The sequence below is a fragment of the Leucopleurus acutus genome (assembly GCF_964270905.1).
Source record: "Leucopleurus acutus genome assembly, chromosome: 4".
Classification (NCBI taxonomy): domain Eukaryota; kingdom Metazoa; phylum Chordata; class Mammalia; order Artiodactyla; family Delphinidae; genus Leucopleurus; species Leucopleurus acutus.
In genome coordinates this window covers 1,061,857-1,088,335 of record NC_139146.1, presented here as the reverse complement: position 1 = coordinate 1,088,335, position 26,479 = coordinate 1,061,857, and the positions used below count along the sequence as shown (strand labels likewise).

Genomic DNA, 26,479 nt, shown 5'->3' with positions numbered 1-26,479 from the left:
GCCTTCCATCACGTGTTGCCATTGGAAGGGGACCTCTTCGTCATGCCCAGACCTTGGACTGTGCCAGGTCTAGTGGGCACCGAGAGCTGGGGAGGGCCGGGTCCTGGCTGCAGAAACTCAGGCTGCAGCGAGTGGCCCTCCTCGAGCGGCTGTCCTGCAGGCAGACACCGAGGACACAGCTGCCTGGGGCCCGGCAGAGCAGACTGGCCTTCTCTGGCGGCCGGGGGTCTGGGCAGCCCTGTAGGCCTGCTAGGCTGCCGATGGAGAGGGCTCTGAGGTGCCCACTTCCGGAAGCCCCTGCAGCTTCCCGCTGTGGTGTGGAGGCGGCTCCCCACTGGGCCTCGTGGAGCCCATGGTCCAGTGGGAGGTGGCCCGCGTGTGAGTGAGCATTTGAGAGAGGTGGGCACCAGGGTAGCCTCGCAGGTCGGGGGGCCCAAGGAAGCCCAGGGCGGAGCCAGCACCTGTGGGGTGTCCAGGCAGGCATGGCTGCAGAGGCTCTGGGCCTGGGGTCTGCCGCCGCGCGTGGGCAAGGAGGCCAGTGCGGGAGCCGAGTGAGCCGCAGGGGGAGGAGAGGGAGGCCTGGCCTTTGTGTCCTTTTGCCCAGAGGCCTTCGGTCAGCTGATGCACAGATCCGGGTCACCCCGATTGGAACATCCTCCCTGGTTTTCATGACAGACTTGCTCAGGAACCGCAGGTCTTTGTAGAAAGTCACCTGCTGGGGAGAGGGCTGGCCTGGGAGACCCACCCAGAGGTTGGGTCTGTCTTGTCTGGAGGTGAAGCCTTTGCTGGTTGTTTGTGTTGGACCTGCTCCTTTGAGGCCGTGGGGACTGGCTCCCCACAGTGAGTGTATTTCTCCGGCGTCAGGAAGGGGCAGGGAGTCTGTCCTACATGCTGGGACGTTGGGTGTGAGGTTTTGATCCGGCTGTGGTCTGTGCTGCTGCCAGGAGGTCATAGCAAGGCTGGCCCCTCACCACTGGCTTCTTTCTTCCCTCTTCAAGGAAACTTCTTTTTGGCGGCTGCAGTCCCATCCACCCCGTGTACCTTTCCTTGCGAGGCGATCCCCTCGGCTGCTGGACTCTGAGGCCCAAGCACACGTGCGTGGTGGTCGCAGGGCCGAGGCTCCTTCCTGTGCGCTGCTGGCACTCCTCGCCCCCGCTGGGCGATGACTCTGTGGTGGAGAAGTCCCTCCGGTCCCTAAAGGACAAGAGCAAGAAGCTGGAAGAAGGAGGCCCCGTGTACAGCCCCCCCGCAGAGGCGGCCGTGAGGAAGCCCCTGGGGCAGCGGGTCCTGGATGAGCTGAAGCACTACTACCACGGCTTCCGCCTGCTCTGGATCGACACCAAGATCGCCGCGCGCATGCTCTGGCGCATCCTCCACGGCCACAGCCTGACCCGTCGAGAGCGCAGGCAGGTAATGGGCGTGTGCCCCTGCTGGGGTCACCTGTCAGTTGCTTTAAGTGTCTAAAGTCACAGCAAGAGATTGTCCTGCAGTAGCTTTAGTTCTCGCCTGAGTTAGCTGAATGTTTCTTTCAGACACCTCAGGGTTCCTGATTTTCCGCTGGGGCTGACGCAGCTCTGTAGAGGAGGCGCAGCCATAACCACGTTGGTGGGTCCCCCGGGGCTCTGTTCTCTGCCTGAAGTGTGCTCACGGCTCCTCCTTTGGAGTTTGTGGGGGGTTTTGTTTGTTTGTTTTTTTAATAAACTTATTTATTTATTTTTGGCAGCGTTGGGTCTCCGTTGCTGCGAGTGGCTTTCTCTAGTTGCGGCAGGCGGGGGCTACTCTTCGTTGCGGTGTGCGGGCGGGCTTCTCCTTGCGGTGGCTTCTCTTGTTGCGGAGCACCGGCTCTAGGCGTGTCGGCTTCAGTAGTTGTGGCTCGCAGGCTCAGTAGTTGTGGCTCACAGACTCTAGAGCGCAGGCTCAGTAGTTGTGGCGCACGGGCTTAGTTGCTCCACAGCCTGTGGGATCTTCCCAGACCAGGGCTCGAACCCGTGTCCTCTGCATTGGCAGGCGGATTCTTAACCACTGCGCTTCCAGGGAAGTCCTCCTTTGGAGCTTTAATTGCTTGCTTAAGGTGTAGCATGTTGAAGGATTGGCACCCTCGCCATATAGGTGATTCTTTTAGAATGGATAAACTGCTAATCCATCCTTTTATGCCAAGTGCATTGTTGAAAGTTACCCCCCAGTTTCTTTGAGTTGTCACAGATGAAGCTGTTGCTTTGTGACTTAGTTTCTGCCTTTGTTAAATTGCGCTCGTCAGATCCTTGATCCTTCATGCTGTCAAACCTCTGCTCCCTTTCAGTCTGGGGCCCCAGCCTAGCAGCAATGAGCACCCCTGACTCCCAGCCCTTGGATCTAACCACCCCCATGGAGAGGAACCGGGGCTGTTTGGAAGCATAACTGATCAAGGGCTGGGACAGCAGTGGCACTAGAATAACCTGTGTCAGAAAATAAGAAAAGGCTGGAAAATAAACAATGGGGGCCCTTCTGGGGATGGCCAGTGGGGAATAAGACGGGACTTTTTCCATTTCCCTCAGCAATAGTGTGTGGCTTCATATTTTTTATGGTATTGTGAATGGAATTTTTTCACTGGTGACATACACAACCTAAAATTTACTCTTTTTAAGCATTCTAAGTATACAGTCTGTGGCATTAAGTACATTCACACTGGGGTGAAGTCGGTACCACCATCTGTCTCCAGAACTCTTCATCTCTTGTCATCTTCCTAAGCTGACACTGCACCTGTTAAATAACAGCTCCCCACCCCTTGGCCCCCAGCCCCCGGCATCCATCATCTACTCTCTGTCTCTCTTAATCTGAACCCTTCAGGGACCTCATAGCAGTGGAATCACACAGGATCTGTCCTTTGTGACTGGCTGGTTTCACTGCGCAGCATGTCCTCAAGGTTCACCTTCGCCATAGCAGGTGTCAGAATTTCCTTCCTGTTTAAGGCTGAGTGACACTCTTTGTGTGTATGGACCACAGTTCGTTTATCCATCGTCCATCCATGGACACTTGGGTTGCTTCCACATTCTGTCTGTTGTAGGTAAATAGAATTTTAAAAATTTCATTTTCCATCTGCTTATTGCTCGTATATAGAAATACAGTGGATTTTTATATATTGATCTTGTATCTTGCAGTCTTACCAAACTCAGTTATCAGTTCTAGTATCTTTTTTGTAAATTCCATCAGACTTTTTATCAGGAACAGATTTTGGATTTTGTCAGATGCTTTTTCTGCATCTACTTTTTTTTTACTATTTATTTTTAAGTTTTTTGAAGTATAGTTGATTTACGATATTGTGTTAGTTTTAAGTGTACAGCAAAGTGATTCAATTATGTATATATATTTTTCAGATTATTTTTCATGATACAGGTTATTATAAGATATTGAATATAGTTTCCTGTGCTATACAGTACATTCTTGTTGTTTATCTTTTCTGTGTCTATTTAGATGGTCGTATGGTGTTTTCTTTTTCTAGTTTTATTAACTAAATGGTTGATATTGTCAGATTAAATAAAAAAGCAAGACTGAACTCTGTGCACTCTACAAGGAACACATCTAAATGTAAAGACACAAATAGGTTAAAAGTACAAGAATGGAGAAAGGTAAGTGGTGCTAACACTAGTCCAGGAAAGCCAACGTTAATATCAGACAGAGTCGACGTTAGAGCAGGATTACCAGGGCAAAAGAGGTCACTCATGGTGACGAGAGGGTCCGGTTGCCAAGAGGACATGATAATCCTAGACATTTATACACTGGTAACAGAAGCTGGACGCTGGCTCTGTGCGTGGAAAATTTTCAGGAAAAGCAAAGTTGTAGAAGGAAATCAAATCCCTGTTTGCCTAGACCCCAGAGTGGAAATGGAGGTTAACTGCAGATGGACACAGTGGGACTTTTTGTCACGATGAAAGTGTTCTAAAACTGGATTTTAGAGATGGTTTCAGTCTATAAATTTACCAAAATTTATTGAATTACATACTTAGAATGAGTGAATGTTACGGTACGTAAATTAAACCTCGATAGAACTGCTAAAAATAATTTAATGGAAGAATGTTAAAAAACATAGGCACCAACTTGAAGGGTCATATCTGGGATCATTTGAGCATAAAAATATAGATGATAATGAATTATAAACAAATGAAAAACATGGGAATCCTTGAGCCCATTTTGGTAATAAATAGAAAAATGAAGGTGCAAAGCGAGGTCGATAAATGGGGAGATGGGCTTGAGTTAGGAAATTGCCGTTTTGTGACCATCAGAGTAGAGGCTGGTTTGGGAGGAACCGTGATGAGTGTGTCTAGGGAGAGAGATGGGTGTTTATTTGCGTGCTCTCAGGGCGTTCCCTCACAAGTGGAGAGAACAGCCTGTCCAGGTGATCACAGTGACCGCTGTCGCAGGGTGGGTGGCGCCTGACCCCCGGGGAGGGCAACCATCATGGAAAGTGGTGCCAGCCAGAAACGAGGCCCTTAGTAGAAATGACGTCACTCCTCCAAAGACGGTCTCGTCAGTCACGGTGGAAACACAGCTGGGGATGCGGGGAGTGTAGTCTCGGCTGCCGTGCACCCAGGCGGTTCCGAGTGGAAGGAGCACGCGTGAGCAGGCACTGGCGCAGGGGCAGGTGAGCTGCTGGAGGCCTGGCAGTGTCCGCTGTTCCCAGGGGTTGTCGATTATTTCACGTCGCACGTTTCCTTAATGTCTTCAGCAGTGGTTTGTTTGCATCAGTGAGGCACTTGGATTTTTTCCCTGATCATTGCTGTGTTACATAGTCTTAAATCTAACCGATCGTGTCGGGGAACACAAGAGAAGTGCCCCGCCAACACTCGGCCCTCCTTTCCGCAGAGCGCCTGGAGTGCGTGCTGTGGCCGCAGCCTTCCCCGGAGGCCCTCGCTGCTGCCAGCAGTGGCCAGTCCTCCGTCTGTCAGTCTCATCCAGCTGTCTGCCAGGCCGGTGGGCACCTGGCAAACGCCCTGGGGGGTGGCTCACTGGCAGCATCCGGCGACGGGTGCCTCTCCATGCAGGGAGGTAGCTTCACCCAGCTTTTCTGAAGGCGTCACCTTGTGGTTTGGCCTCAGGGGGCCTCCGGAGCCCTGTCTGCTCCCTGCGAGGCGCCTGCTGTTGCTCCTGCGGACGACTGTGCAAGAAATGCTCCCCAGTCACCCTCTGGTCCCTCCACCCCTTTCCAGTTCCTCCGGATCTGTGCCGACCTCTTCCGCCTGGTGCCCTTCCTGGTCTTCGTGGTGGTGCCCTTCATGGAGTTCCTGCTTCCTGTTGCCGTAAAGCTCTTCCCCAACATGTTACCGTCCACGTTCGAGACCCAGTCCATCAAGGTGACCGGCTCGTTTTGACCCAGTTTGAAAGCAGTTACAAGGCCGCATTGTTTTATGACTGACATTTCAGATGTTAGATGTTTTTAAATTTTATGTTTTCTTCATGATTCAGTCATGCTGTGCTGTGATTATTTAATAGATGCTGGTTTCAGGTTTGCTTCTCTTTAAAATGTGTCTTAAATTCTAGTTTCTCTAGACCAGTGTTCTTGAGCCACAGGTCGAGACCCATTCGTGGGGGACGAGACGGGTCTAGGGCAGGGTTGGCAGACTTCCAGCCCACGGGCCATTTTGGTCAGTAAGGCCTTCTGGGGACATGCCTGCCTGTCGTGTGTGTGTTGTCTGGTGGCCTCCACGTTTCACACGGCTCAGCCCGCAGGGCCTGAAAGCGTTACAGGCCAGCCCTTTATGGAATTTGCCAGCCCTTCTCTGGCGGGGGTGGGGGGAGGGTCACACAGAGCTCGTGGGTGGAGGAAGCGCTGTTCAGGAGGCATGTGGCAGCGCTGGGTTGGGTGTACATGCACTTCATGCTGGGGCTCGAAGCAGCTGCCGGACCGGCGCCGTCCAGGAAGCCGTGCGGGGCAGGAACCCAGGAGTGCAGTGCCCTCTCTGACTTCGCAGGAAGAGAGGCTGAAGAAGGAGCTGCGGGTCAAGTTGGAGCTGGCCAAGTTTCTGCAGGACACCATCGAGGAGATGGCTCTGAAGAACAAGGCAGCCAAGGGGGACGCCACCAAAGACTTCGCCATGTTTTTCCAGAAGGTGCTGTGATGCGTCGTCCCTTGAGGCCTTGCCCTGTCGGTCCCCAGTGCTGGTTAGCGCCTCGGGGCTGCCCGCCTTATCTGGGGAGCGTGCCTTTTCTCCTTTCTTCCCTCCTTTTCACTGTGCACAATGGGGGCGGGGCTCCTGGAGGTCAAGCCTGCTGCCCCGAGAACGTGAACTTACGTTCACAAGCCCTGGCCTGGGTCTCCGGACTTTGCAGCAGCCCTGGGGGAGGTAGAGTTTGGCAGGACCCTAAGACCCCACAGTTGTGACCAGCAGGGGGCTGGGCTGGGAAGGAGGGGCAGACTGCCCCATAGCCACGCCCACGGTGCGGGAGGCCAGCCCAGCATGGAGAGGCCCCAGCCTCCTCCCGGCCAGCCGCCTCGGCTCCGCTGGTGTAGCAGACAAGGGCCAGGGACCGGATGCCATCCCCTGCGCGGCCGCCTCGCTCGCAGGAGCCCAGCCAGGCAGCGCTCAGGGCTTTGGGTCGCAGGGGCCACTCCCGGTAGGAGATGTGAGCGGAGCTGAGGGAGGGTGTGGGTGGCCCCTTCTGCTTTGTTTCCTGACTTGAGGCGTGTGACCCGAGGCCGTGGGGGTGTGGGGGACACAGCCCACCCGTGGTGACCCTTACCATGGCTCCCGCAGATCCGAGAGACGGGTGAGAGACCCAGCAACGAGGAGATCATGCGGTTTTCCAAACTGTTTGAGGACGAGCTGACCCTGGACAACCTCACGCGCCTACAGCTGGTGGCGCTGTGCAAGCTGCTGGAGCTGCAGTCCATGGGCACCAACAACTTCCTGCGCTTCCAGCTCACCATGAGGCTGCGCTCCATCAAGGCCGACGACAAGGTGAGCCCCCACAGCCCGCTCGGGGCTCGTCTGTGTCTCCTGGGGTGAGTGCTGGGATCACACGGTTTCCAGCCGCCGTGACAGCACACCTTCCCGTGGTGGGACGTAGTCGCTGAAAAGGTGGATTTTAAAGGCAGCCTAGTGTTTCACTATATGAACGTGTCCTAGTTTGTTAACGGTCACTTTAGCTAATCTGCTACCCTAAAGAACCCTCTAATAAATACCTATTAATGTGAATTATGCCCCAGATCTTTGATAGGTCCTATAAAAATAGTGACCTAGAATGGCGGCTCCTGAGGAAAAAGGGCAGGAGGCCAAAAGCAAGTCCTGGCCCGTGACCAGATTGCTCCGGAGCTGTGCCGCCTGCCTGCCCCCGTGCAGTGTGTGTGTCTCAGGAAGTCACGAAGTGTCCCTCGTTCTCCCTAGTGACGCTGCCTGCGTTGAAGTCTGTGGCGCCTAGTCTTCGGATAGCTCCACCAGCTTGCCTCGGGGCTGATCTTCCCTCTTGTTACTTACAGGCTTCCTGAATCCTCTCTGCCTTGTGTTTGTTACTGTTTTCATCTGCTCTGACGACCCTCTGTCTTACAGTTGTAGTTTTAGTCCATACTCTTTTTCTGTTTGTCCTGTGTGTTTCATGTTCCACTTTATCTCCTTTCTTGCCTTCTTTTGGATTAATCAAACGTTTACTCTTCCATCCACTCTCCATTAGCTTGCTCCTTACTTATTGTTTTAGCAATTTCTCTGGAGTTTACAACGAGCTTCCTCGACACACAGGAGTCTAATGGGACTGAGTGCTTTTCCTGCCACGCGCCAGGTCCCAGCTGCACTCGCCGGCCCCGCCTCTGCATCGCACGCGCTTTTGCTGCTGAGTTGATGTGTGTGCACCACGTATTTACCCTCCTGACCCCCTTCCTTCCTTCCTGCGTTTCCACCCGGACCGTTTCCTCCGCTTGAGGAGTCCCCTCAGTGGCGTTTGTATGGATTTGTCTGTATTAACCTTCCATTCTGCAGGGTATTGCTGGGTGTAGGACTCCAGGCTTGCAGTTCTTTTTTCTACATTTAAAGATGCCACTGAGGGCTTCCCTGGTGGTGCAGTGGTTGAGAGTCCACCTGCGGATGCAGGGGACACGGGTTCGTGCCCCGGTCCGGGAAGATCCCATGTGCCGCGGAGCGGCTGGGCCCGTGAGCCATGGCCGCTGAGCCTGCGCGTCCGGAGCCTGTGCTCCGCAGTGGGAGAGGCCACAGCAGTGAGAGGCCCGCGTACCGCAAAAAAAAAAAAAAAAAAAAAAAAAGATGCCATTGAGTGCATGTCAGCTGGCAGGCCTATTATTGTTCCTTTGAAGGTGTCCATCTTTCTCCGGCAGCATCCGAGATGTTTGGATTTTGTTACATCTTGTTTGGATTTTAGCAGCTATACAGTAACGTCCCTAGGCATGTCTGTGTCTGTGCTTATCCTATTTCCTGGTTGTGGTGCTTCCATCATTTCATTAAATACCCCCCCACCCCCCCGACATGGGTTATGTTCCCCTTAGACCGCTCACGGTCCCTGCATCACATATGCTCTTCCTGTATTTTACATCCTTTTGTACGTGTGGTTTACTTATCCTCTCTTCTTGGTCTGATCACTCTTAAACCCATCCTCCAAGATTTCCGTCTGCAGGTAAAACTGTCTCTCTTGTTCTCCAGAAGCAGATCATCACTGCATTTTGTAAGGATGAAGAGAAGTTGTCTCTCTGCTCTTCTGGAGAATTTGCCGTGCGGCTGCCCCTCCTCGGGAGAGGCAGCATGAAGGCAGGAGGCCTGGGTTGTGTCCTGGCCACTCACTAGCTTTGTGAAATTGAACAAGTCACCTCACCTCAGTGCTTCAGATTCCTGTGAGGTGGGGCGGTGGCCAGACCTCTGCTGTTGAGAAGGTGGAGGGGGCATACTTTCCCGTGGATGTTAAATGGTAAAAAACATACATAAGATTCTGAAAAGTGGGGAGAAGCCCCTGGGACCCCAGGAATGACACAGGAGGTCTTTGTGCCTCATAGATCCAGCCATGGGGCTGAAGAAGCCATAATCACCAACAAGGACAGACTTTAGAATCCCATCCTATGGTCAGAGGAGAGGAACGGGGCCACCTAGCAGGACAGAAGACTTCAGAGAGTGATGGCTCTGCTCCAGCCAGACGCCACAGGAAACAGTGTCTCCCCACCCCGACCCTCCCCGGACCCCCCCCCCCCAACACACACACAGTGGCGGTGGGGCTGGGACCGCCACCCTCAGGCTGTAGCAGCTGGGATGGTATCGGGGAAGGCCGCGAGGAGCTGGCTCATTCATCCCCGGCCCCCTGCCCCCTGTGGTGTCAGTAGAGACCAGCAGGGGGCCTGGCCTCCGCTGGCACCCGACAGTCTCAAGGCACTCTCCATACTTCCCTGCTGGAGTGGTGTCAGGAGGGGCCAGTAAGAGGTTCTCCCGCCCCTCCCAGCCAGGGAGGCATGCAGAGCCTAGCGGGGAGGCCAGACTCCACCCACCCCTCCCAGTAGACTCAGAAGTACCTCTCCCCCTGGCCTCAGTGGAGGCCAGATCTCATCCGTTCCGGGATGTAATTTACAATGACTGAGTGATGCCACAGAGAGCTCAGGGCTGTTGGAAGGAAGCTGTGCTCACAGTTCCCCAGAAGAGGGGACCAGGACGTGAGGGGAGGGAGGAGTCGAGACAGCCTTCATCACTGGTCAGCGGGAGTGGTCAGCTGGAGGCGTTTTTCATTGGGTAGGACGTGAAGCAGAGGTCAGAGTTTGTGGTTGGAGGATTTGAAATATGATTGTAGCACGCCCAGGAAAGCCAGGCAGCAGGGGAGACGTAAACAACTTTGTCCGTTGGTTTGGATCAGTAGATGCCAGATTGTCAGTTACACCACCTGCAAATGCTGCGTAGAACACCCCCATGCCAGAGCACTGTCAAGAGGAAGCCAGTTAGGACAGAAGATGGAAGTGAGCGCCAGGATCGCATAGCGTAATACCCAGAATTATACCCAGAATGTCCAGCTTCAGCTGAAAATCACTCCTCGTGCTGAGAACCAGGAGGACCCCAAAGCGAATGAAAAGAAGACAAGCAGTGGGTGCCAGCGCCATCCTGACCGTGGGCCACTCCCCAGATTCGGTAAAAGGCATGCATCTACAGATTTAAGACGCTGAGTGAACCTCAGACCGGATAAACACAAAGAAGGCCACACAAAGACCCATAGTCAAATGAGCAAACGTGAAGGACAAAGAAGTAATTTTGAGGGGCTTCCCTGGTGGCCCAGTGGTTAAGAATCTGCCTGCCAGTGCAGGGGACACAGGTTCGGTCCCTGGTCCGGGAGGATCCCACGTGGCGTGGAGCAGCTAAGCCCGTGCACCACGACTGCTGAAGCCCTCGCGCCTCGAGCCCATGTTCCGCAACAAGAGAAGCCACTGCAGTGAGAAGCCCATGCACCGCAACGAAGAGTAGCCCCCGCTCACCGCAACTAGAGAAAGCCTGCGCGCAGCAATGAAGGCCCAACGCAGCCAAAAATAAAAATAAATTTATTTAAAAAAAAAAGAAATAATTTTGAAAGCAGTGAGAGAGAATGGCATCTTACCTGCAGGAAAAACAATTCAAATGACAGTGCATTTCTCATCAGAAACCATGGAGGCCAGAAGGAACTGGAAAGTATTTTTCGTGTGCTGAAAAAAAAGAACTCGGTCAATTCAATCCTAGATTCAGCAAAAATAAAAATTAAAGATAAAAACGAGGGAGGAATCAAGACGTTCCCAGGTGAAGGAAAACTACGACAATTTGCCATCAGCAGAGCCTAGAGGAACCTTAGGGCGTCAGGAAGAAAGAACACAAGCACCAGGCTTTGCTTCTGCTCGTGTGTCTTCTAAGTAAAGTGCGATGGTGGAGGCGAAGATGGGGCGCTGTGTCAGTAGGTGACATTAGGATGAGCTCGACAAGTGCGGGAGGATAAAGGGAGGAGGCCACCACGTTCCCTCCGTGATGAGGTGGGTGCATCATGTGATACCAGAGCAGCCCCTGAAAATGGACGCAGACATGTGCTCAGAAGCGCAGGAGACAAGTGCAGACGGGATCCACGTGCCCCACGGGAAGACGGGGAAAGGAACAAACAACCCAGCTGTCCTTCACGGGCGAACGGTGAAACCAGGACGTTTGTACCAGGCAGTGTACTCACTAAGGAAAGGAGTGGGTTATTACTACACACACCGCGTGGATCCTCAAGGAGTCCCCAGAGGCTGTGCGCTGTGCAGTCCCATCCCTGTAATGCTCTTCAAGTGACAGAGTCACAGGGACGAAGAGCGGATTGGTGGTTGGTTCCCAGGGGTCAAGAGGGGGTGGGAGTGTCTGTGAGGTCCTCGTGGGGACAGAGGTGTCTTCTGCCTGGACTGGCTCGTCATCGCGTCCCGGCGGTGGTTTGATACTGCACGTTGCAAGGTGTTAGCCACGGGGAGGAGCTGTGTGGCTGCACGTCCACCTACGGTTGTCTCACAGTTGATGCAGGTAGCGGTCGTGTCCTCCTCACAGGGTCACTGGGGGGTTTAAATGGGGGAGCAGGTGGCACTGTTGCCCTTTGTTCCTCCTCTCCTCTCCCCTTGTCCCTGCACAGTGCAGGACGGGAGAAGCGTGGGGTTCGGGCAGCAGGGCTGCTCCCTGGGCAGAGAGCAGGCCCTGAGTGGGTGTCTTCGTATCTCGGGGTGGGTCCTGGCTGTTGACCCTAAGGTCCCACCCTCTGTCAGAAGGTCTGATCACTGCAAACCTGGAATTGGGGCCTTGGTAGTGGGGGTTTATCTTGTGTTTGGCAAAGCATAGTAGGAAGGTGGTTTCTTTCTTTTTTTTATAAATGTATTTATTTTATTTATTTATTTTTGGCTGCATTGGGTCTTCATTGCTGCGCACGGGCCCTCTCTAGTTGCAGCGAGCGGGGGGTTGCAGAGCACGGGCTCTAGGCGCACAGGCCTCAGCAGCTGTAGCACGCGGGCTCAGCCGTTGTCGCTCGCACGCTCCAGAGCGCAGGCCCAGCAGCTGTGGTGCACGGGCCCAGCCGCTCCGCGGCATGTGGGATCTTCCCGGACCGGGGCTCAAAGCCATGTTCCCTTCATTGGCAGGTGGGCTGTCAACCACCGCGCCACCAGGGAAGCCCAGGAAGGTGGTTTCTAATCAGACACTTAGTTCCCAAGCGTGCGAATGCAGACAGCACAGACCCGTAGTGACCCTTCAGGAGGTAACTGCTGGCTTCCTTTGACAGCTGATCGCTGAGGAGGGCGTGGACAGCCTCAACGTCAAGGAGCTACAGGCGGCGTGTCGGGCGCGAGGCATGCGGGCCCTGGGCGTCACGGAAGACCGTCTGCGGGGCCAGCTGAAGCAGGTGCGTCCCTGCGGCGTGGTGGGGGCCCTTCCGTCCCAGCAGGGGGCGGGAGGTGCTCCGGCTCAGCGGCCGCCTGGGCGGGGCCTGTGCGCGCTCCCCGCGTGCTGGCGGCCCGCCGCTCGCATCTCCCTCCCCAGCTCTTGGTTGCCTTTGCTTGCTCTTCCCCCGCCCGTCTCTGTGGACTCAGAGGACGAGGTCAGCTTCCTTTGAAATTCTAGTACGACTCTCAACTGAGGCCAGGGGTGTGTGGGGAAGTAGGACCCAGGCCAGGCCGACCTCCGAAGCCCCTGCCCTTGGCAGCCTGGGTCTGAGTGACCCTGCTTTTCCGGCCGCTCAGAGGGCCCTCGGGCAGAAGCCAGGGGCTGGCTCTGCAGGGCCCAGGCCTGCCCCGCCGGCATGGGTCTGAGTGGATGCGACGATGGGTAGGCAACGTTCACAGCAACTCAGCCTTCGTATCAAAAGGGGAAGGGCGCCAGCTGGGCACCCCCTCGGGTTGTCTTCCCAGGGTAGACAGAGATCTGTTGACACCCGCTGCCCCCCCTGCTGACACAGACGGTGCTTAGTGGGCGGTGCCTTCTCGTCCTTGTCTTCACTGCCCTTGTCTCCGACAGGGTCCCCTCGCAGACCCTCCTCTGTGGGGGGTGCCCTGGGTCCGCCTGGGCTGGAGCACACCTGGGGCACTCGAGTGTGGGGCACTGTGCCCGAGGGATGTCAGGACTCGGGGGGTTTCGGTTTCCAAGGGCTCAGGTGTCTTCCTTCTCTCGTCGTTTAACCTGTGCTCGGCATTTTCTCCCCGTTCTGAGAGTTCTTCTCGCCCCATCTTTTGTTCTGTGTCTACCTTGTGTCCAAGCATTGTCGGGGTCTCTTTTGTCAGTTTGAACATTGTCTGTGTCACTAAAATAGCCTCAAACAGTGCCCAGCTCATGGTAGCTGTGCAAACCTCAAACGCCGAATGAATTCACCAGCGCCACCTTTGGAGTTTCTGTGCCATCGTTAAGTGAAGAACTTTGGGAACGGGACCTGGCCGTCTCGCTCTGTGTTTTATAAGCCCTGCGGCCTCGCTGCGGGGTTTCTCCTGCTCCCGTGACTGAGGCGGGCAGTGGGCGTTAGCACAGCGGCCTCGCTGCGGGGTGTCACGTGACTGAGGCGGGCAGTGGGCGTTAGCACAGCGGTAAATAGGCCCTTCGGAGCTTGCGGGGTCTCTCCCGGGAGAACTCGCTCGGGGGACGTACGGGTCCGCCCACTCAGGTGCCGCCGTGGTTGTTGCCACCAGTGTCCTCCTCCTCCCCTCCCCTACGCAAACCAGAACAGAGAGGGAAGTTCCAGGGCCAGAAGCCCTTGCCCGGGTCACAGGAAATGTGGGTGGGATGAGGCCGGCAGGTGAGTCTGGGTCTCCACCTCCCACTTCCAGTGGCTGGAGCTGCACCTGCACCAGGAGATCCCGACGTCGCTGCTCATCCTGTCCCGGGCCATGTACCTTCCTGACACCCTCTCTCCCGCCGACCAGCTCAAGTCCACCCTGCAGACCCTTCCGGAGATTGTGGTGCGTGTTACAAGGCCCCCTTCTGCTGCTCACTCTGCCGGGGGCCCTCTCCCTTCTGGGGGAGCCCCCGGACCCACCACTCGCCCCCTCCTTTCTTGTCTGCCCTCTGCACGCTGAGGGCCCTGCGGTGCGTGCAGAAGGTGACCCTTGGGGTCCTCAGGGCGTTTCCCAGCAGCCGGGGTTCCTGCTCCTCGGAGAGCAAGCCCTGATGGCCAAGACACCCCGAGACCCGGGCCGGGCGCCATGTGGGCTGCTCTGGTGGGGGTGTGCCTGCCCCGCTTCCAAGTGCGCTCACGGGTGTCCCCTCCCTGAAGGCAAAGGAGGCCCAGGTGAAGGTGGCCGAGGTGGAGGGCGAGCAGGTGGACAACAAGGCAAAGCTGGAGGCCACGCTGCAGGAGGAGGCGGCCATCCAGCAGGAGCATCGCGAGAAAGAGCTGCAGAGGCGGTCCCAGGCGGCGGTGAGCGGGCAGCGGGGCGGTGGAAGGGCTGGGCCCATGGGTGGGGTGGGGGCACGGGGAGGCAGACGCACTCTTGCGGCTCGGGCGCCAGTCAGCGCAAGCGGCCGGCCCTGAGGCCCCGAAGCTGGGGTTCGAGGCTGTGGCGACCTGACCGAGGCCTCCGGCAGCCCGTAGGTGCTGGGGCGTGGATGCAGAAGCTGCGTGACTGCGCTCCTCACGCGCTGAGCCCACGTGGAGGGTCCTGCGGCGGAACCGGGTGGAGGCAGACCCCACTGCCAGCCGGCCGGGCTCTGTAGACCTTGCCCCGCGCCTGGCGGCCCTCTGGCCAGCGGCACGTCTGCCGGTGTGGATGCCTGGGAAGGCCACGGTCTGACGGGTGGTGCTGAGCCGGCAGAGGCTTTGCGTTTCAGAAGGAAGTGGAGCCTGAAGTGGTGGCAGAAGGTGCCCCTGGGAGGCTGGTGGTCGAGCCGCAGCCGGAAGTGCCTGATGTGACCCTGCCGTCCGAGGCCCTGACGGACAGCGCGCCCGTCCTAGAGGGCTTGAAGGTAACGGCGCCCGCCTGGAGGGAGCGGTGTTGGAGCCGCACCACAGGGCCAGCGAGCCTGCCTGCAGGGTGGGGGCTCCCGAGGAAGCGGGGCAGGAAGGCCGCAGCCTGGCTTCTCAGGGTGACGGTGGATGGTCGAGGGGCGAGGAGAGCGAGGCCGGGGAGGGTGAGGCGGCCCTGCCCTGGCTGCGGCCCCTGTGCTCTGCGTGGCAGGGCCCCCAGCGGGGAAGCCCCCCTTGCTGTCCCCTTCCCAGCTGCCCGGCGCAGGGGGTCCGACGTGCGGTGCGCGCTGGGGGTGCTCGCTTCTGGCGGCCTCGGCGTCGTGGTTGTAGCCCATGTTCCTCATGAGACGCCTTCTGCCGGGGGAACCGCCAGGTGGCCCCTGGCACACGGAGCATGATGGGCAGAGCAGCTTCTGAAGGCGTGTTGGGGGCAGGAGGTGTTTACTAGATGGGCGGCAGCAGCGTCGGGCAGCTGGAATAGGAGACAGAAACCAGGACGGCAGCTTTATGTCTGGGGATTCCCAGCGAGGTCCCGGGGTGGGGCGGGTGGGGGACCACCGCATTCAGAGGGGTCAGAGGGGGGACGAGGCTGTGGTGGGGGGTGCGCGTGAAGTCGAGTGTGTTGATACCTGGGTGGAGGGGTGGGCCTCGTCACGTGTCCTGAGGGCCGGGTGGATGGGGACTGATCCCTGATGGGCCCCGCGGGGTCATTGGAGGTGGAGGGAAGGGCCCCACTGCAGGGCCTCAGGGAGGAGTGTCCTCCAGTCCTGTGCGTATGAGAAGAGAAAGCATAAAGCATCAACACCGGGGGTCTTGGTGAAGGGAACTGTGGGCTGCAGGGCTGGTGTGGTGGGGTGGGAAGGGGCCGGCGTAGCCTGGGACAAGTCCGGTGAGCCTCTGTTCACCCGGTGATGGCCCAGGAGACAGATGACCCACACGCTCTTGTCACTGATGAGAGGCTGAGAGGAGGAGGGTCCCGGAGCCTGGGCTGACCTAGGCTTGAAGGGTGACCCTGGGAAGGGTCAGGAACCGAGGTACCAGGGTCATTTTGAAGGCAGTTTGGGGCTGAGGCCAGGAAGCTGAACAGAGGCAGGGCCTGGTCGGGCCCATGGAGCGGGGTCTGGGAGAAGGGGTCACTCATCAGCAGTAGGGCCAGGATGGTTGGCTGTCTCCATGGAAACAGATGCATTCCATTTCCAGTGGATTCAAGACTTAGACGTGAAAGGACATTTAAACTCTCCGGAGAGCTTACGAACTAAGGGTCGCCAAGGGTGTCTCAGCGAGGAGCACAAACCTTTGAAAGCTTACACCGAAGAGCCCTGGCTGTTGGGGAGACGCCACAGAGAGTCGGGCACCGCCATTTCCTATTTGCGGCACAAGGCTGGGTCTTACCGGTATTGACCATTTACTCGGACAGAGGCCTGGATAGCTCTAGGAAATTGAGTTGGTAGCTGAAGAACCTCTCCACAGGGGAAGCCCCAGACCCACATGGCTTCAGGGGTGAAGTTGCTGGTGAGTCCAAACATGTAAAGAATAAACCCTTCCCGTGCTACACAAGCTCTTGGCGGAAAGTTGAGGAGAGGATATTCTGAGATGAGCGTCCCCTGGTGCCAAAACCAGGTGGATACGAGACAGCTACAGACCAGCATCTGTCCTGAACACAGGTGTGAAATTCTCAACAAGTTTCCAGTAAGTGAAATGCAGCTGTTCTGTAGAAAGGATAATACACTGTGACCTGGTGGGGTTTGTCCAAGGAATACAAAAAAATCAGTCAATGTAACGAGCACATTAACAGCCTCAAGAGAAAAACCATGTACGATCATTTCAGCAGATGCACAAAAAGCGCTTGGCAGAATTCAGCGTCTCTTCTCAGTTGAAAAGGTCTCTCAGCAAACCAGCGGGAGCGAACCTTCTCAACCCCGCTTAAAGCAGCCAGAGTGGCCCTGCGGTCACAGGATCCCTAACGGTAGCACGGGCGTCTGCTGTCACCACCGGTTCAGCATCGGACTGCGGGACTGGCCAGGATGGTTAGAGAAAAACAAGGAAAATCGCACAGAAGCGAAACTATCCACGGATGACGTGAGCACCTAAAAGGTCATGGTACTTGTTTGTACTAGTAATGAACAATCAAGCTGAAATTCTAAGAAGCATATCACACAGTAGTATCCAGAAAATGAACTACTTAGGGATAAGTTTGAAAGTAGATATGAAGACCTGTACAGGATGCTGTAAAGTGTTGCTGAGGTAGATTAAAGCAGTAACTAAATGGAGAGCTTCACTGCACTCGTGGATGTGAAGACTCGGTGTTGGTAGGATGTTAATTCTCCGCAGCCGATCTGTGGATTCAACACCATCAAAATCCCAGCAGGCTTTGTTGTTGACATTGACAGACTTACTCTAAAACATATACGGAAATTCAGAGGACCTAGAATAGCCACAACGATGGAGAGAAGCAGGTTTGGCGTATTTGCGGATGGAATTGAGCACGGCGGTCAGAAGGAACACACCGTCATGTGGGTGAATCTCAGGGTGATGGAGCTCGAGCCATGTGTTACCGTTTGTCAGAATTCCAGCAAACGAGGCTGTCGTGGCAGAAGGCAGGCCAGTGGGGTGGGGGTGGGGACGTGGGCACAAGGAAACCTTCAGAGTGACGATACTTCTCTGTCGGGTGGTGGTCGCTCCGTGGCTATGCACGTCTGCCGGACACATTTGCACAGGTGCGCTCGGGTGCAGGAGGCCCCTCGGAGAGCGAAGACGGTGACTGCAGGTGCCTGTCGCCTCGCCCAGAGCCCAAGACTGGCACACGCAGTGTGGACACGGGACACGGATAGAAAAGTGGCCAAGCCTTCGGGGGAAAGCCAGTTACTCCCCTTCATGTAGGGTTTCGGTTTGCTTGTTTATTTTCTTTCCAGGAAGAGGAAATAACTCAGGAGGAAATTGACATACTCAGTGACGCCTGCTCGAAACTGAAGGGTCAGAAGAAATCTCTGACGAAAGAGAAGGAGGAGCTGGAGCTGCTGAAGGAGGACGTCCAGGACTACAGCGAGGTGCGGCGTTGGGGGAGGGGGGGTGGGGGCGGGGCTGACGCTACACACACAGTAAACCCAGGCTGCATCGCCCGAGTATTCAGTGATGCCTCCGTCAGATAAGGGAAAAGCTGGCCAAATGGTCTTTGGAGAGAAAACTGAATTTAAGTAAATCTTATTCAGTAGCTTTTCTAGTCATCCCACTCTGTCACTTTCCCCCGGAATGCTGGCCATTCGCCCTTGTCGATGACACGCATATATCTTTTTAGTTTCTAAACACATGAAGGTATCAGATGAACAGTCTGGTCACTTGGTATATGAAATCTTATTTTTGTTCATGATTCCCCAAAAGAGACTTCTTTCTTACATACTATTTATTTATTTATTTATTTTAAGATTGGTAAAAATAATCTGTTATTTTCTGAACTTTGTCGTGGCAGCCCTCTTGCGTGGGTTCTCCAGTCCCCACCTCACCTCCCGTTCTTCCCTGTAACGCTTGTTCCTAGGGAAAACCACAAGTTGGAATTTAAGAAGGCACTCACCATTCCTGGATTCTTTCACCGTCAGGAAGAAAGTCGGGGGTTCAGGACAGAGTTCATTTCCTTTGCTACAAAAACAGTGCTTGAGTTTGCAGTGAGAACCAATTTGCATGATAGACAGCAGTAAGCCTGCTGCTTTGTGGCTCCAGTTAGTGGGACTGCTCCGCGCACAGCCTAGACCTTCCACCTTGATGATGGAGTCTGGGTTAACCTAGTACTTCTGCAAGGTGAACTTAAGGTTTCTTTTTTAGTTTTAAGGCAGTCTTTTTACAAGCAAACAATTTTATTAGGACTTGCAGGAGATCAAGAAGGAACTTTCAAAGACTGGCAAAGAAATCTACGTGGAAGAGTCTAAAGCCAGCAAGAGGCTGACGAAGCGGGTACAGCAGATGATCGGGCAGATCGACAACCTGCTCACGCAGCTGGAGGCCGATCAGAAGGCTGGCAAGCTGGGCGTGGCCGCCGAGGGCTCGCCTGCAGGGTGAGTGTGCGATGCGGTTGCCGGGGGCCTGGAGCCCGGGGGGCGGGGGTGGGGTGGGGTCCAGGGCCTTTCTGACCGGAGCGCGTTTCTCAGCTTTGGTGACCAGCTGCCCCGCCCTTCTGACCTAGCGGCTGCAGCCAGAACCCAGGTGTCCCCACTTCTCCACGACACTGTCACTGAAGCGGCCCCAAGTTGGGTCTTCCCTGCACGCGCGCGTGCTCACACACATAAGCGCACGCACACACGGTGCAGCGCTGTCAGCCCACGTCTGGAGGACCTGGGCTGCGGCTGCCTGCTCTCCCTGTGTCCACCGCCCCTCCCCCAGCTCTCTCCAGGATGTTGTCACCGGTCCTTCCACAGTGTCCTTCGGATCACCGCTCCCTTGGGAACCACCAGCCTCTCCCTGTCCCTTCTCCCCTTCCTCCAGCCTCCTCCCTCTTCCTGAACCCCTACACACAGGCAACTCAATAATGACCCCCTGTGTGGGGGCCGGCTCTGCACTGGTGTGTCCCACATGCCTGGGACAGCGGCCAGCGGGGGCCAGTGTCGTGTGAGTGGCTGCCGGGCAAATGAAACCCCCCCAGGTGGTAGTGACTGACACTCGGCGCTCCCGTGGGCCAGACACCGCACCATGAGCGCCCACGTCTCCAGGGGGCAGGCAGGCGGGCTGGCTGCAGGGCCCCCGCTGTCCTCAGGTCAGCGGCCCTTCCCCCCGGGCGAGGCCAGTGTCCCCTCTTGGATTGACCTGCTGTGCTGTGTGGGCCCACTGCCCTCCACCTGGTCGGAGAGCAGTGTGGCCATACTCAGCCCCTCCCACCCTGAGCAGGGCGCAGGCAGGCCTGAGGGACCCACTGGCCTCGTCCCCACTGGAGAGGCCGGGCTCGCTGGGTGGCTGCGCACACACAGGAGACCCTGGACGGGGCGGTGGTTTCTGTTTCTGTGTCCAAGTTGGCTGGATGTTCCCAGAGGACGGGGCGAGGGAGCTCTGGAGGGAGGGGCTGTCCAGGGCAGGTCTGACCCACGGGGCCCCAGTGAGGCTGTAGGGGGCGCCAGCTGTGCCGCATGCGGGCTGTGTTCCCCAGGGAGACCGTCATCAGCGTTGCTGAGCTCATCAGTGCCATGAAGCAAATCAAGCACATTCCCGAAAACAAGCTCATCAGCTTGGCCTCGGCCCTGGACGAAAATAAGGACGGCAAGGTCAACATCGACGACCTCGTCAAGGTGGGTCGTGGGGGTCTTGCTGGCAGCCTTTTCCACCTGTGCGTCCACCCTAGAGGCCCCTGGGGCTGGTCTTGCCCTCGCCGCAAACAGAGTGGAGTCAGGGCAGTGAGGCCGTCCGTCCAGAGCAGGCCACCGGCTCTTGCTTGGCCTCCCCGGCCCAGCCCTGGCCGGGTCTGCGGAGCATGGTGTTGGGGGGGCTGGGCCATGGCAGCCCGGAGGGGACACGTGTGGCCCTCGGGGCTGGGCCTCGGGACCCCTGGGGGTGGCCGGAGGCCTGAGAGGGTGCTGGGAGCTTGGGCAGCCCAGGCGACCTGCACGGGGCTCCGCCTCCACAGGACGGCCGTGGGCTCTGGCGTTCCCGTGGAGAGCACGCCTTCGCCGGCAGCTCTCATGGCTCCAGGGTCTCTCCGGCCCGTCGGGGACTTTCCACTCAAACGTCTACCTAGAATGTCAGCGGACGTCACTTTGGCCGGGAGCACGGCCTTCCCCGCTCGTGGGCCAAGCGCCATCACCCCAGTGGCAGCAGTGGCTGGGCGGGGCCCCTCCTTGGTGCTCATGGCGCTCTGCCCGAGCAGGGCCCGGCCCGGCAGCCTCTCTGTGTCGTCCATCCCACCTTCCTGCAGCCCTGCGACCCGAGGGAGGCACAGCTGGCGCCCTCACCTGGGCCCGCTCCCTGGCGGCTCATAGCCTGGGCTGGGGCTGTGGAGCCTGTTGGCTCCGTGCGGGTGGGGGTCTGGCCCTCAGAAGACCGGGGCAGATGGAGGACCCAGGGCCCCCGGCGGGACAGCGTGGCCTATGGCTGCCAAAGGCCATCCCAGCCTGGTGGCCGTGTGCCGTGTGCCCTCCGTGTCCTGAGGGGAGATTTCATGCTGTGAAGGGGCAGAGCCACCTCTGAGGCCCTCGTCCCTTCCCGTGTGTGCAGGTGATCGAGCTGGTGGACAAAGAAGACATCCACATCTCCACCAGCCAGGTGGCTGAGATTGTGGCCACGCTGGGGAAGGAGGAGAAGGTGGAGGAGAGGGAGAAGGCCAAGGAGAAGGCCGAGAAGGAGGCCGCAGAAGTGAAGAGTTAGGGCCCGCCGGCTCTCAGGTGCCTTGGTGGCCCTTTGTGCGTCTGCCGCGGCGGTCCTAACGTGACAGTTATTGCTTTGAAGTGATTCTTAGAGACAGATCTAATATTTTGTCTGGAATAAATCAGAGACTTCATAATCGGTAATTTTTAATTTCCATCATTCCACGAAGATTCAGCCAGTCTGGATCCCTGAACCCCTCCAGGGAGTCTGCTCTGGATTCACGCGGTGGCCCAGTGCTGCTGTGGTCCCAGCTGTGGCAGGCAAGCGTGCGGCCTGCCGGCAGCGGGGGTCGTGGCCCTGCACACCCCCTGGGCTCCTGAGGCGGCTCGGGCCTCCCCGCGTGTCCCCTGGCGGTGTCTGCTGCGGGAGGAGAGAGGACCGGCCGCGTGGACTCCCTGTGCCCATGGAGCCCCAGGCGTGGGATTGGAGTCGTGCAGACACAGCCGCCTCGGCCTGGAGAGGACGCCGCGTGAGTCGTGGGCCTGGATTCGCACAGAGCAGTGTGAATAGGAGCCACTCGTGCGCGCTCCCAAGCTCACACCTGCAGCGAGTGAGCAACACGCCCGTCATCTCCGTGGCCTCTGGAGGGCCGCGTTCTCTGACGCGGATGTCAGGTCTCCTGGAAGTTCGCTCTGACGTGTGTATCCGAGCTCTTTCTTGAGTTCTTTTTGATTGTCACCTAACCCTAACCACTTAACTGGTACAGAATTTCCTCACACGACAGTCTGCCCACCTGAGTAAATCCAACGTAATTACGCCAGGAGAGGTGCTAATGAAGCCCTGGACAGTGAAGCATCTCGGGTGCAGTCATTTGTTGTGCTTTTAGAAAGTGTCCTCATTTGGGGTGTTTGGAGCGGGTGTCGCCGTGTGTCCGGTGATGGGTCCACAACCTGTAGCTCGGGGAGGCCGGTGCTCCGTGGCGGGGGGGGGGTGCTGGGCGGCCTGCGGCCCCAGCTCTGTCCGGCTGCCCACGCGAAGGCTGGGTCGGGTACGGCAAGAACGTTCTTTGGGGGAAAACAGACATAGCAATCGGAAGACGTGGGCCTAGAGTGGCCAGAGGAGCTGAGGGAGGACGACGACGAGATGATCGCTTCCAAGTTACTCGAAACTTTCTACCCAGCCACTAAAGGAGAAACTCGACAACATAAGCTGCTGTATTCTCGGATGTAAACCTTCGTAAAGGGGCCGTGGTTCTAAAGGGCTCCTCGTTCGGTTATTCAAGAGGCGCGTTCCCCACGCATAGTTGGTACTTCCGAGTCCTCTCACACGGGTCTCGGCCCGGTTTTCCGCTGCGGAAGCGTGCTTGCTTGTGAACTTCGTGGTAGCCGGCGTGCCGCGGATGGGGTCGTCCTTGCCGCCTCCGTCCTCCCCTCGCTGCCTTCGCCAGGCGCCCGGGGCGTCCCCGTCGCTGCCAGCGCGCAGCCACCCCGCACCCCCCCCGCCCTCCCGGATCGTGCGTGTCTGCGCCCCCAGTGCGGCGGGACCCTTCGCTGGTGTTTGTACCGTGGGCCACGGTCTGCTGCAGGCTTCCCCCTTCGCGTTGCTTGTTTTTACTGTCCTGAACTTTATTTATTGCCGCTGACAGGGGTGCCCGGGTGCAGGTGTATGGAACGCGGCTCTGGGAACGAGAGTCTTATGTGACGAGCGAGGCGTCAGGGCCGCCGTCTGTTGACTGAGTGCCCGGTGCCTGCGGCCGGCCTTCCTGAGCTTTCTCAAGAGGGCGCCTGTGTCCTCGGGATCTGTGATGTCCTCGGGATCTGTGACGCGGAATGGGAATTCTTCCTTCGCTCCACCTAAACACCGGTTTCTTCATTAGGGATTCAGGAAGTTGGCACGTGGCTTCCAGAGTCGCTTTGGAATATCCAAATCCAGACTTTGAGAAGGAAGGGCACCTGGTAACTTGCAGAGAAGAACCGCTAGGCAGTGCTCCTCACGGCGGGCCCTGGGCCGCTGGCGGCTCTGTCTGCGTGTCCGCCAGGGGCCCAGGGCCGGCTTGGCCTGAGGGCCGCCTCCTCGGGCTGTGTGTAAACACCTTTTTTAGAAATAGTGTTTTTATTAAAATATCAAATTCGTGTTCCTGTAACAGCTCAAAACCAGATTTGTGACCTGTGTGGCCCACCGGCAGTCAGGGCGGGAAATGGCAGAGCTGTCTGGGCGTCTGGTCCCAGCCTCGCGGCAGGAGAGCGTGACGAGAGGGCCTTCCAGCGCTCTGGTCCTGGCCTCTGGTGTCCCCTTGTGCTGTGACCGCGTGCCCTGCCTGTCCCCTCAGACTGTGCTGGTGACTAGGCACTCGAGTTGATGTAAGGAGAAGGTTGAATAAAGCGCTGTCGCGATGGCCTGTCTTCCCTGTGACGGTCTGTCTGTCAGGTCGGCGAGGCAGCCACTGCCTGACCAGGCTCTCCTCTCCCTGACCCTCAGAGGCCCCGGGGTGGGGGGTGGTCCCTGGGGGGCAGGGCTGGGACCCTGGCCAGCCCTAGGGGGTGGAATTCTGTTCTGAGAGACTGAGGGCCCCCGGGATCAGGGACAGCACTGCCTAAGGGCTGTGCCCTCCACTGTCTGAGGGGGCCCTCAGGAACTGCGGTCTCCCCGACACCAGAGCAGGGCCCAGAGAGCCGACGGGGTGTGCGGACCGGGGGCCAGCCCGCAGCGCCCCCCCGCCCCGCACTCACTGCCTCTCCGGCCCTCATCTCTGGGCTCCAGGGGCAGGGCGGCCCTACCCTGGGCAGAGAGCTGAGGCCCAGCTGGGAGGGCCGCCAGGCAGAGGGTCCTACCTCCCCATCCTCCCAGCGTGGACAGACCGCCCCCCGTGAGCTGGGACGTCCAGCCTGTCTCAGGCGGCCTCACCCCTGCACTGGCCCCAGGTCCTGTGGGGGCTCCTTCTACCCTTGCTGAGCGCCGACCCCTTGCCCAGGGTCGTCCTCACCTGCACCCCATCTCTCCCTGAGCCTGGCCTTGGCCACAGTCTGCCCCAGGGATTCTGCGGGCTCGCACGTGGGTCGTGACCCGTGCGGAAGGGAGATGTTCCTGGGGGTGCAGGCACGGGCAGGGGGCTGCTGGGCCTCAGTGGCTTCTGTCCAGGTTCATCTCACCCCCGGCAGGCACCCAGTCCCCTCATGCTGAGGACCGAGTGTGTCCACTGTACTTGAACCCTCCTCAGGCCGGGCCCCGGGAGAAGGTGGCCGGGGTCGGGGCCGTGCGAGTCTTCAGGTACCAGCCGGTGCCCCAGGATTCGAGGCTTCTCACTTCTGTGGTTCAGAAGGTCACATCGAGGGTCACCAAGGGCTCTGGCAAGGCTGACCCAGGGCAGGTCGGGCAAGGGGGCTATATATAGTCCAGGGACACCATAGCCAACCTAAATGGACACTTCGGGCCAAAGCGAGGACAGAGTGAGTAGCAAAAAAAGAGAAAATCGATCACAAACAAAAATCCACACACCCAGCTGATCCTCAGGAAAGTCTTTCCCTGCTGATGGAGATTCTTAAACAGCGAGAACAGGTGACAGGAAAGAATTGGGGACTACCCTGTTTTCTCAGGAGGAAATAGAGCCCATCCCAGGAAGCTCTTCAGGGAGAATTCCAGGTGGTGGACAGACGGGAGAAACGCTGGAACCCACCCGGATGGCTACCCTGGGGTCACGGGGGTGGGGAGCTGGGTGTGCGGGGCCGCTGGCTGTGTGCCCCAGGCACTGCCCCAGACACCCAGCCGGGGAAGTCTCATGACCCCCCACAGGAGCCGCCAGCACGTCCATGGCCATGCCCCTCCAAAAGCCACACGTAGCGGGAGGAGGGACAGCCAGATGGGGTCCTGATTTAAAACCTTTAAAACCTGCATCAACTGCGGTGGGGGGGCGACTGGGGACGTTCTGTTCCCGGTGGCGTCATGTGTTTTTACACGTGGTGATGCGGCCCCCTGAAGACCATGGGGCCGAGAGTGTATTCAGGCACCCGCCTGGGGAAGGGGACACCGAGAGGTCGCTGTCCAGCCAGGCGACACTGCAGGGTGGGAACAAGATTCCGGAGGCCAGGGGGCCAGGACGGAGGTGCAGACGCACATACCAGGCGAGTCACCCCAGGCCGCGAGGGGAAGGCAGAGGGCAAGGCCGGACCTAGAGGTCCGAGAACTGGGGCTCCGGACCTTCTGAGGGCGGGCGGAGTGCTGGCGCCTTGCTCCCTAAGCCCCGCAGCAGCCCGCCCCCGGGCCTGGGCCGGACCCCACCGGCCCTGGGGCTCTGAGAAGACGCCGGGCCGCGGGTGGAGGCGGGGCCGAGGTGAGGGGAGGGGCCAGGCGGGCGAGGGGGCGGGGCGGTATTGAGGAGGGGCGGGGCGGGGCGGTTCCGGGGAGGACTGAGCAGCTCCCCTGTCGGGCCCCCCAACCTGCCCACCTGGGCCCGTCCCTCTCCGGCCAGCGTCCCCCCCCCCCCCCCGGGTCTCCGTCCGGTGTCCCGGAAAGCCGCGCCTCACCCGCAGCCAGTCCACTCGGTGTCCAGAGCGCGCACCCGGAGCCCAGCCGGGTTCAGGCAGGACAGAGGCCGGCGGCAGAGCTGGGGCTCGGCCCGGCCAGCGCTAGAGGGCCCCGCACCACGCCCGCACTGCGCCCGTCTCGCCGCCTCCCCGCCTCCTGGCCTTGGCCTCCCTCCAGACTCTGGCCTTCGCTGGCCTCCTTGCCATCCCCGTCACTATCGCCGCGTGTCTCCCGAGCGTTGGACACAAACACGGGGTCTCTGGCAGGCTGGAGGGGCTTGGGGGCCGGGAGCGCTTTCCCGAGTTGGGTCAGGTATTGGGCGGCATCGTTATCCAGAACCAAGCTCCTAGCAACCTCCCCTGCTCTCCAGAAAGAGGCCCCAGAAACCCCCTCAGTTGGAAGATGAGTTGGACACAGCAATAAGGGGAGCGAGTTTCTTAGAAGCCAGAGTAAAAGTTCACACCGTCCAGGACCGTGAGGCACGAGGGACAGAGGGAGGGGCACCAGGTGGCAAAGCAGGGGCTGAGGGGGAGGCACAGCCAGCCCTGGGCAGCGCTGGGTCCCAGGGAGGGCGTGAGTCTGCATAGCCACCTGTCCCTGAATCCACCCGAGTCCCCCACTTGGCCTGGGCACTGCTGCCTCCTCCACGAAGCCTTCCCAGACTTACTCCCACCACTGCTGGGCGGGTGCCCTGCTCGGTCTTCCCTCTCCCTCAGGCTGTGAACTGTGCAGTAGACGGGCCCAGATGCTGTCACTGGGTCCTCAGCACCCCAACGAGCTGAGCGTCAGCGTGCAGCACCTGCCCAAAGTTGAA

General features: G+C 58.3%; 1 protein-coding gene across 2 annotated transcripts in view; it reads left to right on the top strand.

Annotated features, from left to right (window-relative positions):
• The window catches only part of LETM1 (leucine zipper and EF-hand containing transmembrane protein 1), a 32,505-nt gene extending 8,977 nt beyond the window's left edge, over window positions 1-23,528 (top strand). The window contains exons 3-14 of one of the 2 annotated variants that reach the window (XM_082838209.1): window positions 999-1,410; window positions 5,184-5,327; window positions 5,946-6,083; window positions 6,729-6,932; window positions 12,199-12,318; window positions 13,730-13,861; window positions 14,176-14,319; window positions 14,733-14,864; window positions 17,778-17,912; window positions 18,721-18,911; window positions 19,994-20,132; window positions 21,055-23,528. In XM_082838209.1, coding sequence (XP_082694335.1) covers window positions 999-1,410; window positions 5,184-5,327; window positions 5,946-6,083; window positions 6,729-6,932; window positions 12,199-12,318; window positions 13,730-13,861; window positions 14,176-14,319; window positions 14,733-14,864; window positions 17,778-17,912; window positions 18,721-18,911; window positions 19,994-20,132; window positions 21,055-21,204 — 2,041 coding nt within the window. In that variant the 3' untranslated portion in view covers window positions 21,205-23,528. Of the gene's footprint in view, window positions 1-998; window positions 1,411-5,183; window positions 5,328-5,945; window positions 6,084-6,728; window positions 6,933-12,198; window positions 12,319-13,729; window positions 13,862-14,175; window positions 14,320-14,729; window positions 14,865-17,777; window positions 17,913-18,720; window positions 18,912-19,993; window positions 20,133-21,054 lie in introns of both variants that reach the window. The other variant, XM_082838208.1, reaches the window with a different exon arrangement.
• Window positions 23,529-26,479: the final 2,951 nt, after the last annotated feature.